Raw genomic sequence first — 15,692 nt, forward strand, 5'->3', positions numbered from 1 at the left:
CAGGAACTGAAATCAATGAACGCGTGCAGGAGTGAGAGATAGGATTCAGACTGCTAAAGGAAATCTATTCAGTGCTGTTTGCAGATTTTGTTCAGCACTTTCCGCACACAGAAGAAATAAATCCATGCAATGTCTATTCATATAAAAAGGCTTTGCAAGTTTATCAAATGGCACGTAATAAGAGCTGATGAATAGGTGTGGCAATGTGTGTAGGGAGGAAATTAAGACCCAGAGAGAGAGAGAGAGAGAGAGAGAGAGAGAGAGAGAGAGAGAGAGAGAGAGAGAGAGAGAGAGAGAGAGAGAGAGAGTGTGTGTGTGTGTGTGTGTGTTTGATGCAGGAGCGGCCGAGAGACTGTAGGCGGACCGTCAGTGAGTGTGTGAGTGTGTTCGGGACAGGAGACTGACTGCCACACACACTCCACACACCCGACTGAAGCAGAGAGTCACGGTAAGTGCTGAGGAAGGACTGCACTCATTATGTAACCGCATAAAAGCGATGAAAACAGTAATATACGTGTTGATCAATTTGGAACGCGAATGTATTGTTTATATATTGTTATCGAGATTTTTAGCGTATGTAAGGAAATTAGAAAAGCAATGTGTAGGCGACTATATATATACATATAGAAGCATTTAATAGAAAGAAAATCCACAATCGAAATCCACATAAAATAGCTTTTAATGCATTATATTGTTTTACATGTAAAGTGATATTATTGTCCCTATAGTTTGTCTATGATGCATCGAATGCATCGTTTGCCATATCAGACCGATATATTGCCATATGCAGTTTAAAAATGGGGAAACACAATGTACCACAAAAAATGCGATGATAGATAAAATATTACCCATGTGTAAAAAACAACAACATGGTTAATAGAAAGAAATCTGGCAATGATGCGAGTGAGCTCGTTTTAGTCTGATACATTTGTCAGAGTTAGTGTCTAATCATTTAATTAGCTAACAATTAAGTTCGTCTCTACTTCTTCCAGAGCGAGATGGATAGTGACGTGTAAAGGCTGGTCTGACAGGAGCTCGTCGGAGATCCACCAGTGACTCCCAGTGACTGATTAAACCAGGATGAGGGGAGGAGATCTCCGTGAATGAATGGCGCCTTTCATCGGAATCTGCACATCATCAGGCATGCGGACCGCAGAGGATCAACGCGCCTGAAGCCGAAGCCACCGCGAGCGTTCCCGACGCGCCGCGCCATGGGGATTCGACACTTTCTGCTGCTGCTCATTTATCTGGACCCGCTCAACGTGTTCTGCACCCTGACTGCCAAACGAGCCAAACCTGCGCCCAAAAGAACGCAGAAACCAAAGGAACTGAACGGAACCACCGTCGCGACGCCCGCGTCCACGCAGCGCGTCATCCAGGCGCGCGCGCACGAGACCTGCCTCGGGTACTACGACGTGAGCGGCCAGTTCGACAAGGAGTTCGAGTGCAATAACACCGATCACCGCTACTGTTGCGGGTCCTGCTACCTGCGCTTCTGCTGCCAGTTTAAAGGCAACCGGTTAGACCAGAGAACATGCAAGAACTACAACAAACCGGACTGGGTGAAAACTGCGCCCCCTTCCCCTACACCAACAGGTGATACTTACGACCCCAGCATGGACCAAACCAACACCGCGGTCTACATCACCTGTGGGGTCATCGCTTTTATAATAGTCCTCGGGGTTTCCACTAAAGTCGCTTATGACAAAGCAACCCAACCTCCTCAGGAAATGAACATCCACAGGTGAGCAGCGCACCTCCCGTAGTTCTGTAGAAACTGTAGTTCTCCGACACCGTAACAACATGCTCATATTCCTGTGGACTGGATTGAAGAGATCTGTCCATCTGCAGTATCTCGGTTGTTCCTCCATATGGAGCATCACACACTCTTACAGGGCTGTGTGTGTGATGTGTTTTTATATGCACCAGTAGCTCTCGAGCCAACAGCCTTCATCTAGTGTTAGAGGGAGAGGGTTTAGGGTTCGTTCGGTTTGGTCAGATTCAGGAGTGTGTATCCACAGCATCAGCAAGGAGGGCTTCAGAACATTTTAATTGCAAAGTTTTGGTTATATTAGATGTGAATGTAAAATCAATTTCCTTAATCTGTGGTTTCATAATGTCTATTATCTCACATCTGTTTTTTGTTCCTTTTGTTGCATTGCTGCAAATCCACCGTTATTTTTGAGAGTGTAGAATAATGTGATAATATAATGCAGAACTTCTTCCTTCATCCCATGTGAATGGCTGGGTTGAACACAGAGCTTTCGATTCACATTACATGGTCACAGGTGAACGTATAAAACGTTATGTAGTCGGACGTCTTGCTCTTGCTTTGAAAACGCTATCTGCTAAAAACTGGCCTGTATTATATAGTCTACGCTGGAACGCACAAATAAACAAGCAAACAAACAAACAAACAGAAAATGTATGTAATATGAAAGTGTGCTGTTGACTCTTCTGTCCGCTCAGCCACTGCAGGGCAACTAATGCAGAAATAATTGAATTTCTCAGGTAACGGTAAACATGAACAGAGCGAACTGTGACTTTCATAACGCAGCGAGTTCAGATCCTCTGGGCTTCCAGTGTTCTCCAGAGACGAGGCTCACTGATGATTAACACTTATTTATACACCAACCTTTCTTTCTTTCTTTTTTCTTTCTTTCTTTCTCTGCAAATCCAGTCAGATTAGAGTAGAGTAGAGAGGTGATCTTTCACCTGAACGTTGTAAGCTGATGTATTTCTCCGATTCTCCACAGAGCCCTTGCAGATATACTTAGACAACAAGGACCGATTCCTATATCTCAGTACGACTGTGAGAACTTTGCTGCGATGAACAGCTCCTCCAAAGACGACACGCCACAGCGAACGGGCTCCAAAAACCACTACACCCCCGTCCACAGCTCCAAATCCAATCACGGTGAGTGGCCTGACGCCAGGCTAACATCCATGCCTGGCTCTCCCACGGTTGTAGTGTTTGGTCAGTTTAATGAAACACTTGACTGATTTACCTGAGCTCTGTTCCAAAAGCTAGTGATGCTAACATCACACAACCTCGCAAGTCAAGTCAGCTTTATTTCTATAGCGCTTTTTACAGTACAGAGTGTTTCAGAGCAGCGTTACAGAGATAACAGGAGAATAATGCAACAAATTTTGTTTTCAGAAGAGAATAGCGTCACAGTCCAGCTTAAGTTCAGTGATGCTTCATTTCTGTTGTAAAAAAGTTATTGATTTAGTTCATTTATATATACAGCCGCTCTGGAGAAACCGTGATGTCATCGTCCAGCTCAGTTCAGTTCTCATATAATGCTGTCAATACAGGAGATCAATAATATTGTTGGATATTAAATTAAATGTCCCCAAGTGTCGTCCGATTCGGAACAATCTACATAATCATAAAAACACATAGCATGAACAAATAAAAATCTGTTTTTAATTACACTGAAGTGTTTTTAATACATAGTTTTTAGCATGATTTTTTATTATTATTATTATTTGTAAAGCATTTCTCTCGTCTCATCTGCCACCTTGGATTTTTTTTCTTCCTTGAATGCATGTACTCTGGGATTGCAGTCTGAGTATTTTGTCAAAGTGAGACATCAGAGTTGGCATCTTAACTAATCAAGCCACGTTTGGAAGAGTGTTTGCATCTGCACCTCCTATGATGTCTTAACAGCCGTCTCTGTGGGACGCTGGATAGACTTTGGACAAGCTTCAGTCACAGTTATGATATTGGCTAATGTGAGCATGAGTATCAGGGGCTCGTGTTGGACTGCGTGTGTTTCGCTGCAGGCCGTGTGCCAGACGCCTCCCAGCAAGCAATAGCCATCATTTCCCCATCTAGGTTAACTATAGACCCAATATAGTCCGGCTATGAGTAGGTTAACTATAGACCCGATATAGTCCAGCTATGAGTAGGTTAACTATAGACCCGATATAGTCCAGCTATGAGTAGATTAACTATAGACCCGATATAGTCCAGCTATGAGTAGGTTAACTACAGACCCGATATAGTCCAGCTATGAGTAGATTAACTATAGACCCGATATAGTCCAGCTATGAGTAGGTTAACTATAGACCCGATATAGTCCGGCTATGAGTAGGTTAACTATAGACCCGATATAGTCCAGCTATGAGTAGATTAACTATAGACCCGATATAGTCCGGCTATGAGTAACACACTTCTAGCCAAAATAAACTTGAGTTTGGTTACATGAATTTTTGCCAAAATAACTTGCGTATGATATTCCATCATGTAAGCAAAGTAAACAGTGATTACAAGGTGTTTTGTTTCATTTCTTCACTCATTTTATTTCACTCATTAATTTCACTTCTTCACTCATTGTTATGTAATTGATGACTAGTCTATTCTTGGGCTCTGGTTTAGACATCTATTAAATTTTCACTGACAGCCCAAATTTTGTTTTGGATTAGGCGTCTGGGCTGAGTTTGGACGGCTATTGATGGGTTATACATCATGTTGATCTCATTGCAGCATGTGTTCTTGTCATGTGATCCGCCAGGTTAACTCTGACTTCTCATGCCATATTTACATGGGAGTCCATTACAGATGAGCCGTTCAGAATTTGTGCTGAATTTCATTATGTTCAAGGTCACGGAGGGACTTTGTTGGACGTTCTCATGAGTTATGATCACGCAAATGGCAGCTTTGACTTAAGGGAGATAAATGTCACTCATATGGCAACAACCACAAACTGAAGGAGATTTATGTTGAACACCAATCTCTCCCGCAGATCTATAGCTCCTGAAACCCCTTATAAAGCACTCTAAGGGAGATTTATACTGCATATTTTCCTTAGCCTCATTACAAAGTGACCTTGAAGTGCAGGATGACGTAAATGAGAGCACTTGACCCCTGACCTGGGATCAGGGTCGATATGGCAGCGGAGGTCATGAGACGCTCGAGATCTTCTGGCTCTTTTCTCCATTCATTAGCTGTTGCAATACCAGTTTGACAGCATTTGTGGTATGATGATGATGATGACGATGATGCCGACCACAAAAGCAAAAATAATAGTTACAGTGAGGCCAATTTTGGAGGATTTTGGAGGAAACACAAAAATGTGATGCTTCTAATTATAAAACAGCACTTGCATCCTTCTTCTGTTAAAGAGTGTGTATTATTTGAGCTGCAAAGTTGCTCTCATCATTTACACGGTCGTTTTGGGGTTTTAGTCGTTATGTTGTCATGACAGTGAAGGTATAATTGGAATTATTTGTTACACAAGGATAATAAGCTTTTTCTTTTTCACCCACACTCATGGCAGCAGGTATATTGTTTATGTGTTGTGGCTATACTATTGAAACAGAGTTTATATTTTAACCCTTCGTAAGTGGCTCAGTGTAAGACAGATTTGTGCTTTTTCAGAATTATTCTTTGTTTTTACTCTAAATTCCTTTTGTGGTAATCAGCATTATTCCAGAAGTTGATGTTGAGCTGAGTTTGTATGAAACCCTTCACATGTACGCAGCTGTGTGTGTTGCATTCACGGTCTGGGTGACTTTGCCTTGTCAGATATCTCATTCCCGGTCAGCGAGGCCAGTGTTTGCCAGTGTTTTCCTCAGGGAGCGGGCCGGTCCCGGGTCGATGTTAAGGGCCAGTATTTGCCAGTGTTTTCCTCAGAGAGCGGGCCGGTACCGGGTAGATGTTAAGGGCCAGTATTTGCCAGTGTTTTCCTCAGAGAGCGGGCCGGTACCGGGTAGATGTTAAGGGCCAGTATTTGCCAGTGTTTTCCTCAGGGAGCGGGCCGGTCCCGGGTCGATGTTAAGGGCCAGTATTTGCCAGTGTTTTCCTCAGAGAGCGGGCCGGTACCGGGTAGATGTTAAGGGCCAGTATTTGCCAGTGTTTTCCTCAGTGAGCGGGCCGGTCCCGGGTCGATGTTAAGGGCCAGTATTTGCCAGTGTTTTCCTCAGGGAGCGGGCCGGTCCCGGGTCGATGTTAAGGGCCAGTATTTGCCAGTGTTTTCCTCAGAGAGCGGGCCGGTACCGGGTAGATGTTAAGGGCCAGTATTTGCCAGTGTTTTCCTCAGGGAGCGGGCCGGTCCCGGGTCGATGTTAAGGGCCAGTGTTTGCCAGTGTTTTCCTCAGAGAGCGGGCCGGTCCCGGGTCGATGTTAAGGGCCAGTGTTTGCCAGTGTTTTCCTCAGAGAGCGGGCCGGTCCCGGGTCGATGTTAAGGGCCAGTGTTTACTAGGGGTGGGGGAAAAAATCGATTCTTAGATGCATCGCGATGCGGACGTGGACGATTCTGAATCGATTCACAATTGTCAAAAATCGATTTTCAAAAAAAAATTATTATTAATAACGTAATATTGACGGAACGCGAAAGACGGAACTCTGAAGCGCGGAAGTGCAGTGGCCGGACCGTCTGTGGCGTGCACATAACAGACGCGGACGCGATGGCTGAGCGCCAAATCCAAACACCCTCCTCGTTAAAAGCTGACGTGTGGAAATATTTTGCCTTCTGAAGTTGAAGGGGGAAAGGAGCTGGACAAGAGCCACACTAGTTGTAAGCCTTGTAGAGTAAAACTAAAATATTTCGGAAACAAGACACATGAAGCCAAATGACACGTTTCCAGCCAGAGGAGGAAAAACACTCGGCTGTAACGTTACCGGTCGTTGTTATATTATTAATTTACTACAAATATGCTGCTGCTAGTTCAGACACACATGTATTTTCCTGTTGGTTCTTTGCAATGTTAATAAAATATATTGTACGTTAATTCTTTATGGGTCATTACTTTGTACTTTTAAAGCAAAGTATTTATAGTCACACACACACAAAAAAAAGATTCTGATAATCGATTTAGCATCGAATCGCAGCCCTCTGAATCGTAATCGAATCGAATCGTGAGGTGCCTAGAGATTCCCACCCCTAGTGTTTACCAGTGTTTTCCTCAGTGAGCGGGCCGGTCCCGGGTCGATGTTGAGGGCCAGTGTTTGCCAGTGTTTTCCTCAGTGAGCGGGCCGGTCCCGGGTCGATGTTAAGGGCCAGTGTTTGCCAGTGTTTTCCTCAGAGAGCGGGCCGGTCCCGGGTCGATGTTAAGGGCCAGTGTTTACCAGTGTTTTCCTCAGTGAGCGGGCCGGTCCCGGGTCGATGTTAAGGGCCAGTGTTTGCCAGTGTTTTCCTCAGAGAGCGGGCCGGTCCCGGGTCGATGTTAAGGGCCAGTGTTTGCCAGTGTTTTCCTCAGTGATCGGGCCGGTCCCGGGTCGATGTTAAGGGCCAGTGTTTACCAGTGTTTTCCTCAGTGATCGGGCCGATCCCGGGTCGATGTTAAGGGCCAGTGTTTGCCAGTGTTTTCCTCAGTGATCGGGCCGGTCCCGGGTCGATGTTAAGGGCCAGTGTTTACCAGTGTTTTCCTCAGTGATCGGGCCGGTCCCGGGTCGATGTTAAGGGCCAGTGTTTGCCAGTGTTTTCCTCAGTGATCGGGCCGGTCCCGGGTTGATGATAAGGGCCAGTGTTTGCCAGTGTTTTCCTCAGGGAGCGGGCCAGTCCCGGGTCGATGTTAAGGGCCAGTGTTTGCCAGTGTTTTCCTCAGAGAGCGGGCCGATCCCGGGTCGATGTTAAGGGCCAGTGTTTGCCAGTGTTTTCCTCAGAGAGCGGGCCGGTCCCGGGTCGATGTTAAGGGCCAGTGTTTGCCAGTGTTTTCCTCAGTGATCGGGCCGGTCCCGGGTTGATGATAAGGGCCAGTGTTTGCCAGTGTTTTCCTCAGGGAGCGGGCCGGTCCCGGGTCGATGTTAAGGGCCAGTGTTTGCCAGTGTTTTCCTCAGAGAGCGGGCCGGTCCCGGGTCGATGTTAAGGGCCAGTGTTTGCCAGTGTTTTCCTCAGTGATCGGGCCGGTCCCGGGTTGATGATAAGGGCCAGTGTTTGCCAGTGTTTTCCTCAGAGAGCAGGCCGGTCCCGGGTCGATGTTAAGGGCCAGTGTTTGCCAGTGTTTTCCTCAGGGAGCGGGCCGGTCCCGGGTCGATGATAAGGGCCAGTGTTTGCCAGTGTTTTCCTCAGTGATCGGGCCGGTCCCGGGTCGATGTTAAGGGCCAGTGTTTGCCAGTGTTTTCCTCAGGGAGCGGGCCGGTCCCGGGTCGATGTTAAGGGCCAGTGTTTGCCAGTGTTTTCCTCAGTGAGCGGGCCGGTCCCGGGTCGATGTTAAGGGCCAGTGTTTGCCAGTGTTTTCCTCAGGGAGCGGGCCGGTCCCGGGTCGATGTTAAGGGCCAGTGTTTACCAGTGTTTTCCTCAGTGAGCGGGCCGGTCCCGGGTCGATGTTAAGGGCCAGTGTTTGCCAGTGTTTTCCTCAGAGAGCGGGCCGGTCCCGGGTCGATGTTAAGGGCCAGTGTTTGCCAGTGTTTTCCTCAGTGATCGGGCCGGTCCCGGGTTGATGATAAGGGCCAGTGTTTGCCAGTGTTTTCCTCAGGGAGCGGGCCGGTCCCGGGTCGATGTTAAGGGCCAGTGTTTGCCAGTGTTTTCCTCAGAGAGCGGGCCGGTCCCGGGTCGATGTTAAGGGCCAGTGTTTGCCAGTGTTTTCCTCAGTGATCGGGCCGGTCCCGGGTTGATGATAAGGGCCAGTGTTTGCCAGTGTTTTCCTCAGGGAGCGGGCCGGTCCCGGGTCGATGTTAAGGGCCAGTGTTTGCCAGTGTTTTCCTCAGGGAGCGGGCCGGTCCCGGGTTGATGATAAGGGCCAGTGTTTGCCAGTGTTTTCCTCAGGGAGCGGGCCGGTCCCGGGTTGATGTTAAGGGCCAGTGTTTGCCAGTGTTTTCCTCAGAGAGCGGGCCGTTCCCGGGTCGATGTTAAGGGCCAGTGTTTGCCAGTGTTTTCCTCAGAGAGCGGGCCGGTCCCGGGTCGATGTTAAGGGCCAGTGTTTGCCAGTGTTTTCCTCAGTGATCGGGCCGGTCCCGGGTTGATGATAAGGGCCAGTGTTTGCCAGTGTTTTCCTCAGGGAGCGGGCCGGTCCCGGGTCGATGTTAAGGGCCAGTGTTTGCCAGTGTTTTCCTCAGAGAGCGGGCCGGTCCCGGGTCGATGTTAAGGGCCAGTGTTTGCCAGTGTTTTCCTCAGTGATCGGGCCGGTCCCGGGTTGATGATAAGGGCCAGTGTTTGCCAGTGTTTTCCTCAGGGAGCAGGCCGGTCCCGGGTCGATGTTAAGGGCCAGTGTTTGCCAGTGTTTTCCTCAGAGAGCGGGCCGGTCCCGGGTCGATGTTAAGGGCCAGTGTTTGCCAGTGTTTTCCTCAGAGAGCGGGCCGGTCCCGGGTCGATGTTAAGGGCCAGTGTTTGCCAGTGTTTTCCTCAGTGAGCGGGCCGGTCCCGGGTCGATGTTGAGGGCCAGTATTTGCCAGTGTTTTCCTCAGAGAGCGGGCCGGTCCCGGGTCGATGTTAAGGGCCAGTGTTTGCCAGTGTTTTCCTCAGTGATCAGGCCGGTCCCGGGTCGATGTTAAGGGCCAGTGTTTGCCAGTGTTTTCCTCAGAGAGCGGGCCGGTCCCGGGTCGATGTTAAGGGCCAGTGTTTGCCAGTGTTTTCCTCAGAGAGCGGGCCGGTCCCGGGTCGATGTTAAGGGCCAGTGTTTGCCAGTGTTTTCCTCAGAGAGCGGGCCGGTCCGGGGTCAATGTTAAGGGCCAGTGTTTGCCAGTGTTTTCCTCAGAGAGCGGGCCGGTCCCGGGTCGATGTTAAGGGCCAGTATTTGCCAGTGTTTTCCCTCAGGGAGCGGGCCGGTCCCGGGTCGATGTTAAGGGCCAGTGTTTGCCAGTGTTTTCCTCAGTGAGCGGGCCGGTCCCGGGTCGATGTTAAGGGCCAGTGTTTGCCAGTGTTTTCCTCAGGGAGCGGGCCGGTCCCGGGTCGATGTTAAGGGCCAGTGTTTGTCAGTGTTTTCCTCAGAGAGCAGGCCGGTCCCGGGTCGATGTTAAGGGCCAGTGTTTGCCAGTGTTTTCCTCAGTGATCGGGCCGGTCCCGGGTCGATGTTAAGGGCCAGTGTTTGCCAGTGTTTGCCAGTGTTTTCCTCAGAGAGCGGGCCGGTCCCGGGTCGATGTTAAGGGCCAGTGTTTGCCAGTGTTTTCCTCAGTGATCGGGCCGGTCCCGGGTTGATGATAAGGGCCAGTGTTTGCCAGTGTTTTCCTCAGGGAGCGGGCCGGTCCCGGGTCGATGTTAAGGGCCAGTGTTCGCCAGTGTTTTCCTCAGAGAGCGGGCCGGTCCCGGGTCGATGTTAAGGGCCAGTGTTTGCCAGTGTTTTCCTCAGAGAGCGGGCCGGTCCCGGGTCAATGTTAAGGGCCAGTGTTTGCCAGTGTTTTCCTCAGGGAGCGGGCCGGTCCCGGGTCGATGTTAAGGGCCAGTGTTTGCCAGTGTTTTCCTCAGTGATGGGGCCGGTCCCGGGTCGATGTTAAGGGCCAGTGTTTGCCAGTGTTTTCCTCAGGGAGCGGGCCGGTCCCAGGTCGATGTTAAGGGCCAGTGTTTGCCAGTGTTTTCCTCAGTGATCGGGCCGGTCCCGGGTCGATGTTAAGGGCCAGTGTTTGCCAGTGTTTTCCTCAGTGATCGGGCCGGTCCCGGGTCGATGTTAAGGGCCAGTGTTTGCCAGTGTTTTCCTCAGTGTTCGGGCCGGTCCCGGGTCGATGTTTAGGGCCAGTGTTTGCCAGTGTTTTCCTCAGTGATCGGGCCGGTCCCGGGTCGATGTTAAGGGCCAGTGTTTGCCAGTGTTTTCCTCAGTGATCGGGCCGGTCCCGGGTTGATGATAAGGGCCAGTGTTTGCCAGTGTTTTCCTCAGAGAGCGGGCCGGTCCCGGGTCGATGTTATGGGCCAGTGTTTGCCAGTGTTTTCCTCAGTGATCGGGCCGGTCCCGGGTCGATGTTAAGGGCCAGTATTTGCCAGTGTTTTCCTCAGTGAGCGGGCCGGTCCCGGGTCGATGTTAAGGGCCAGTGTTTGCCAGTGTTTTCCTCAGAGAGCGGGCCAGTCCCGGGTCGATGTTAAGGGCCAGTGACGGCCTCCACAGAAGCGTGTGTAATTGCACTGCTGTGAACTGAATCAACTCACAGAGAAAACGCGTGTTCACACGCACTGATTCACAAGAGTGTTTACTGCAAGGAAAGACTTTAGTCCAAAATGATGTTTACAACATGATCTTGGTTTTCACTGTCTGTGAATAATTAGAGTTTTTATGCTATGAACCACAACTGGACTCTCTATCAAATCATACAGAATATTGTTTTAAAATGGCAGCCGTGACGAAGTGTAAAAAATGCTTTGCTTATAGAGGGATTCACACTGAATCTCAAATGACTAAAGAATGATTTGACAGTGAGAAACATGCATGCATAATATATTAGATTAGAAATATCCCTGAACAAATAATAACACAGCCTTTCTCCCAAAATAAGGGAAGAAAGAAAGAAAGAAGTGCAGTGAATGCATTTCTGTAGGCGTTTGTGTGTATTTGCTCAAATATTGCTTTAAGAGATCAGCATTGCATGCATAAAATTTGTCTGGCTTATTAAACTATGATGTAATTAGTTTAATTAAGATGTGGAGCGCCAATGGGCAATTTCATGATGATAGAGCTCTACACATTTTTGAACTTATAGCCTCCTCATCGCTACACTTAGCAATTAATATCAAAGTTGGACAGGCCATAAAGTGTGAGTGTATTTCTCCCTGTGGTTTGCAAGGCCTTGGCATCATCCTCACACACAGACAGTGTTTCTCCTCGAACACACACGGGTCAAAGCGCAGCTTCAAGGACTCTCGCTAATGGTTTCTGGCTCTGAAACCATTTTCTTTTAAACTGCATCTCAAATTCTCTAAGCACTTTTGGGGATTTCCTTAGGAGTGCAAAATAACAGCCAGTTAAATTCAGCTTCATAGTCAGTAACGGAAGTGCATAATGAATTCTCGGCAAGGCGGCTCACCTGAGCAGGAGATGCTTGGGGTTCTTGGGGTTTAGAGTGAGAGAAGTTTATCATGGCTTTATTGCGTTCTGTATCCCCTGCCTCATGTTGAGTTATTTGATTCAGAGGACTGTGTTGTTTTCTGTTTCTCCAACGGTTCCTAGTGATCCGAAGCAAAAGCGTCTTTGAACAAGCTGGCTCTCAGTATGAGAATCTGACAGACTCTGTAAACAACATTTTAACTCGGTGTTTCCTACAGCTCAACCTTTTGATTCTTCTTGTACTTCCTGTTGTGCTTCTTGGTTAGCTATGAAAAGCACACCTTATTGATTTTAAATAGTGGTGGATTTATTGGATGGATAGATTAATGAAAGGGGTCATGGCATGAGAAATCAAATTTGCTTTGTTCTTTAGACATATACTGTACGAGGACGTTGTACCATTAAAATATCCTGCAAGTTTCAGAGCTTAAAGGAATCGTTCACTTCAAAATGAAAATTCTGTCATCGTTTACTCACCCGAAAGTGGTTTCAAACCTGTATGAGTTTCTTTCCTCTGCTGAACACAAAAGAAGGTATTTTTCAGAATGTCGGTAACCAAACAGTTGAGTATTTTTTTTCCTACTATGGAACTCAATGGCTTCCATCAACTGTTTGGTTACCGACATTCTTCAAAATACCTTCTTTTGTGTTCAGCAGAAGAAAGAGAAGTGCTTGCAGGTTTGAAACAACATAATGGTGAATACTCATTTTTGGGTGGACATGTGAACATGAATGAAGAGCATTTGAATTATTCAGAGATCTGCTGGCACTAAAGGCCAGAAACATGTAGACATGATGCTCATGTTTGAGTGAACACGTCACTAAACTCCCAGATGGTGCTCAAGGTTATCGTTATGCTGCCATTTCATTGATAATTAGAACGTCAGGAATTAATATAAGGTATCCTCGGACAGTGCCAGCATCTAATATTCTGTTGTGTGGACAAGGTGACTTTACCTATGAATTATGGAAAGTCATAAGTCTTGAAATGCACTGGGGATTAGTCCTGTTCTGCTTCTGACGGGTGTTTACTCTGGAAGGAAGAACTGCAGTGATCTTCTACATGTGATGATGATCTTCTACATGTGATGATGATCTTCTACATGTGATGATGATCTTCTACATGTGATGATGATCTTCTTCATGTGACGATGATCTTCTACATGTGATGATGATCTTCTACATGTGATGATGATCTTCTACATGTGATGATGATCTTCTACATGTGATGATGATCTTCTACATGTGATGATGATCTTCTACATGTGATGATGATCTTCTACATGTGATGATGATCTTCTACATGTGATGGTGATCTTCTACATGTGATGATGATCTTCTACATGTGATGATGTGATGATCTTCTACATGTGACGATGATCTTCTACATGTGATGATGATCTTCTACATGTGATGATGATCTTCTACATGTGATGATGATCTTCTACATGTGATGGTGATCTTCTACATGTGATGATGATCTTCTACATGTGATGATGTGATGATCTTCTACATGTGACGATGATCTTCTACATGTTACGATGATCTTCTACATGTGATGATGTGATGATCTTCTACATGTGATGATGATCTTCTACATGTGATGATGATCTTCTACATGTGACGATGATCTTCTACATGTGATGATGATCTTCTACATGTGACGATGATCTTCTACATGTGATGATGATCTTCTACATGATCTTCTACATGTGACGATGATCTTCTACATGTGATGATGATCTTCTACATGTGATGATGATCTTCTACATGTGATGATGATCTTCTACATGTGATGATGATCTTCTACATGTGACGATGATCTTCTACATGTAACGATGATCTTCTACATGTGATGATGTGATGATCTTCTACATGTGATGATGATCTTCTACATGTGATGATGATCTTCTACATGTGATGATGATCTTCTACATGTGACGATGATCTTCTACATGTGATGATGATCTTCTACATGTGATGATGATCTTCTACATGTGATGATGATCTTCTACATGTGACGATGATCTTCTACATGTGATGATGATCTTCTACATGTGACGATGATCTTCTACATGTGACGATGATCTTCTACATGTGATGATGATCTTCTACATGTGACGATGATCTTCTACATGTGATGATGATCTACATGTGATGATGATCTTCTACATGTGATGATGATCTTCTACATGTGATGGTGATCTTCTACATGTGATGATGATCTTCTACATGTGATGATGTGATGATCTTCTACATGTGATGATGATCTTCTACATGTGATGATGATCTTCTACATGTGACGATGATCTTCTACATGTGATGATGATCTTCTACATGTGATGATGATCTTCTACATGTGATGATGATCTTCTACATGTGATGATGATCTTCTACATGTGATGGTGATCTTCTACATGTGATGATGATCTTCTACATGTGATGATGATCTTCTACATGTGATGGTGATCTTCTACATGTGATGATGATCTTCTACATGTGATGATGTGATGATCTTCTACATGTGATGATGATCTTCTACATGTGATGATGATCTTCTACATGTGATGATGATCTTCTACATGTGATGGTGATCTTCTACATGTGATGATGATCTTCTACATGTGATGATGTGATGATCTTCTACATGTGATGATGATCTTCTACATGTGATTATGATCTTCTACATGTGATGATGATCTTCTACATGTGATGATGATCTTCTACATGTGATGATGATCTTCTACATGTGATGATGATCTTCTACATGTGATGATGATCTTCTACATGTGATGATGATCTTCTACATGTGATGATGATCTTCTACATGTGATGATGATCTTCTACATGTGACGATGATCTTCTACATGTAACGATGATCTTCTACATGTGATGATGATCTTCTACATGTGACGATGATCTTCTACATGTAACGATGATCTTCTACATGTGATGATGATCTTCTACATGTGACGATGATCTTCTACATGTGACGATGATCTTCTACATGTGATGATGATCTTCTACATGTGATGATGATCTTCTACATGTGACGATGATCTTCTACATGTGATGATGTGATGATCTTCTACATGTGACGATGATCTTCTACATGTGATGATGATCTTCTACATGTGATGATGATCTTCTACATGTGACGATGATCTTCTACATGTGACGATGATCTTCTACATGTGATGATGATCTTCTACATGTGATGATGATCTTCTACATGTGACGATGATCTTCTACATGTGATGATGATCTTCTACATGTGATGATGATCTTCTACATGTGATGATGATCTTCTACATGTGATGATGATCTTCTACATGTGACGATGATCTTCTACATGTGACGATGATCTTCTACATGTGATGATGATCTTCTTCATGTGACGATGATCTTCTACATGTGATGATGATCTTCTACATGTGATGATGATCTTCTACATGTGATGATGATCTTCTACATGTGATGATGATCTTCTACATGTGATGATGATCTTCTACATGTGATGATGATCTTCTACATGTGACGATGATCTTCTACATGTAACGATGATCTTCTACATGTGATGATGATCTTCCACATGTGACGATGATCTTCTACATGTAACGATGATCTTCTACATGTGATGATGATCTTCTACATGTGACGATGATCTTCTACATGTAACGATGATCTTCTACATGTGATGATGATCTTCTACATGTGATGATGATCTTCTACATGTGACGATGATCTTCTACATGTGATGATGATCTTCTACATGTGAT

At 46.0% G+C, this 15,692-nt stretch overlaps 1 protein-coding gene across 9 annotated transcripts in view; it reads left to right on the forward strand.

Moving 5' to 3' along the window:
* Positions 1-1,060: 1,060 nt before the first annotated feature.
* The window catches only part of LOC130096648 (protein shisa-6), a 90,107-nt gene continuing 75,475 nt past the window's right edge, over positions 1,061-15,692 (forward strand). For all 9 annotated transcript variants that reach the window (XM_056263237.1, XM_056263242.1, XM_056263238.1 and 6 more), the window contains exons 1-2: positions 1,061-1,744; positions 2,757-2,917. In XM_056263237.1, the coding sequence (XP_056119212.1) occupies positions 1,104-1,744; positions 2,757-2,917 (802 nt within the window). In that variant the 5' untranslated portion in view covers positions 1,061-1,103. The remainder of the gene's footprint in view (positions 1,745-2,756; positions 2,918-15,692) is intronic.

Source organism: Rhinichthys klamathensis, unplaced genomic scaffold (assembly GCF_029890125.1).
Source record: "Rhinichthys klamathensis goyatoka isolate OS25496 unplaced genomic scaffold, OSU_Roscu_1.1 h1tg000204l_1, whole genome shotgun sequence".
Classification (NCBI taxonomy): Eukaryota; Metazoa; Chordata; class Actinopteri; order Cypriniformes; family Leuciscidae; genus Rhinichthys; species Rhinichthys klamathensis.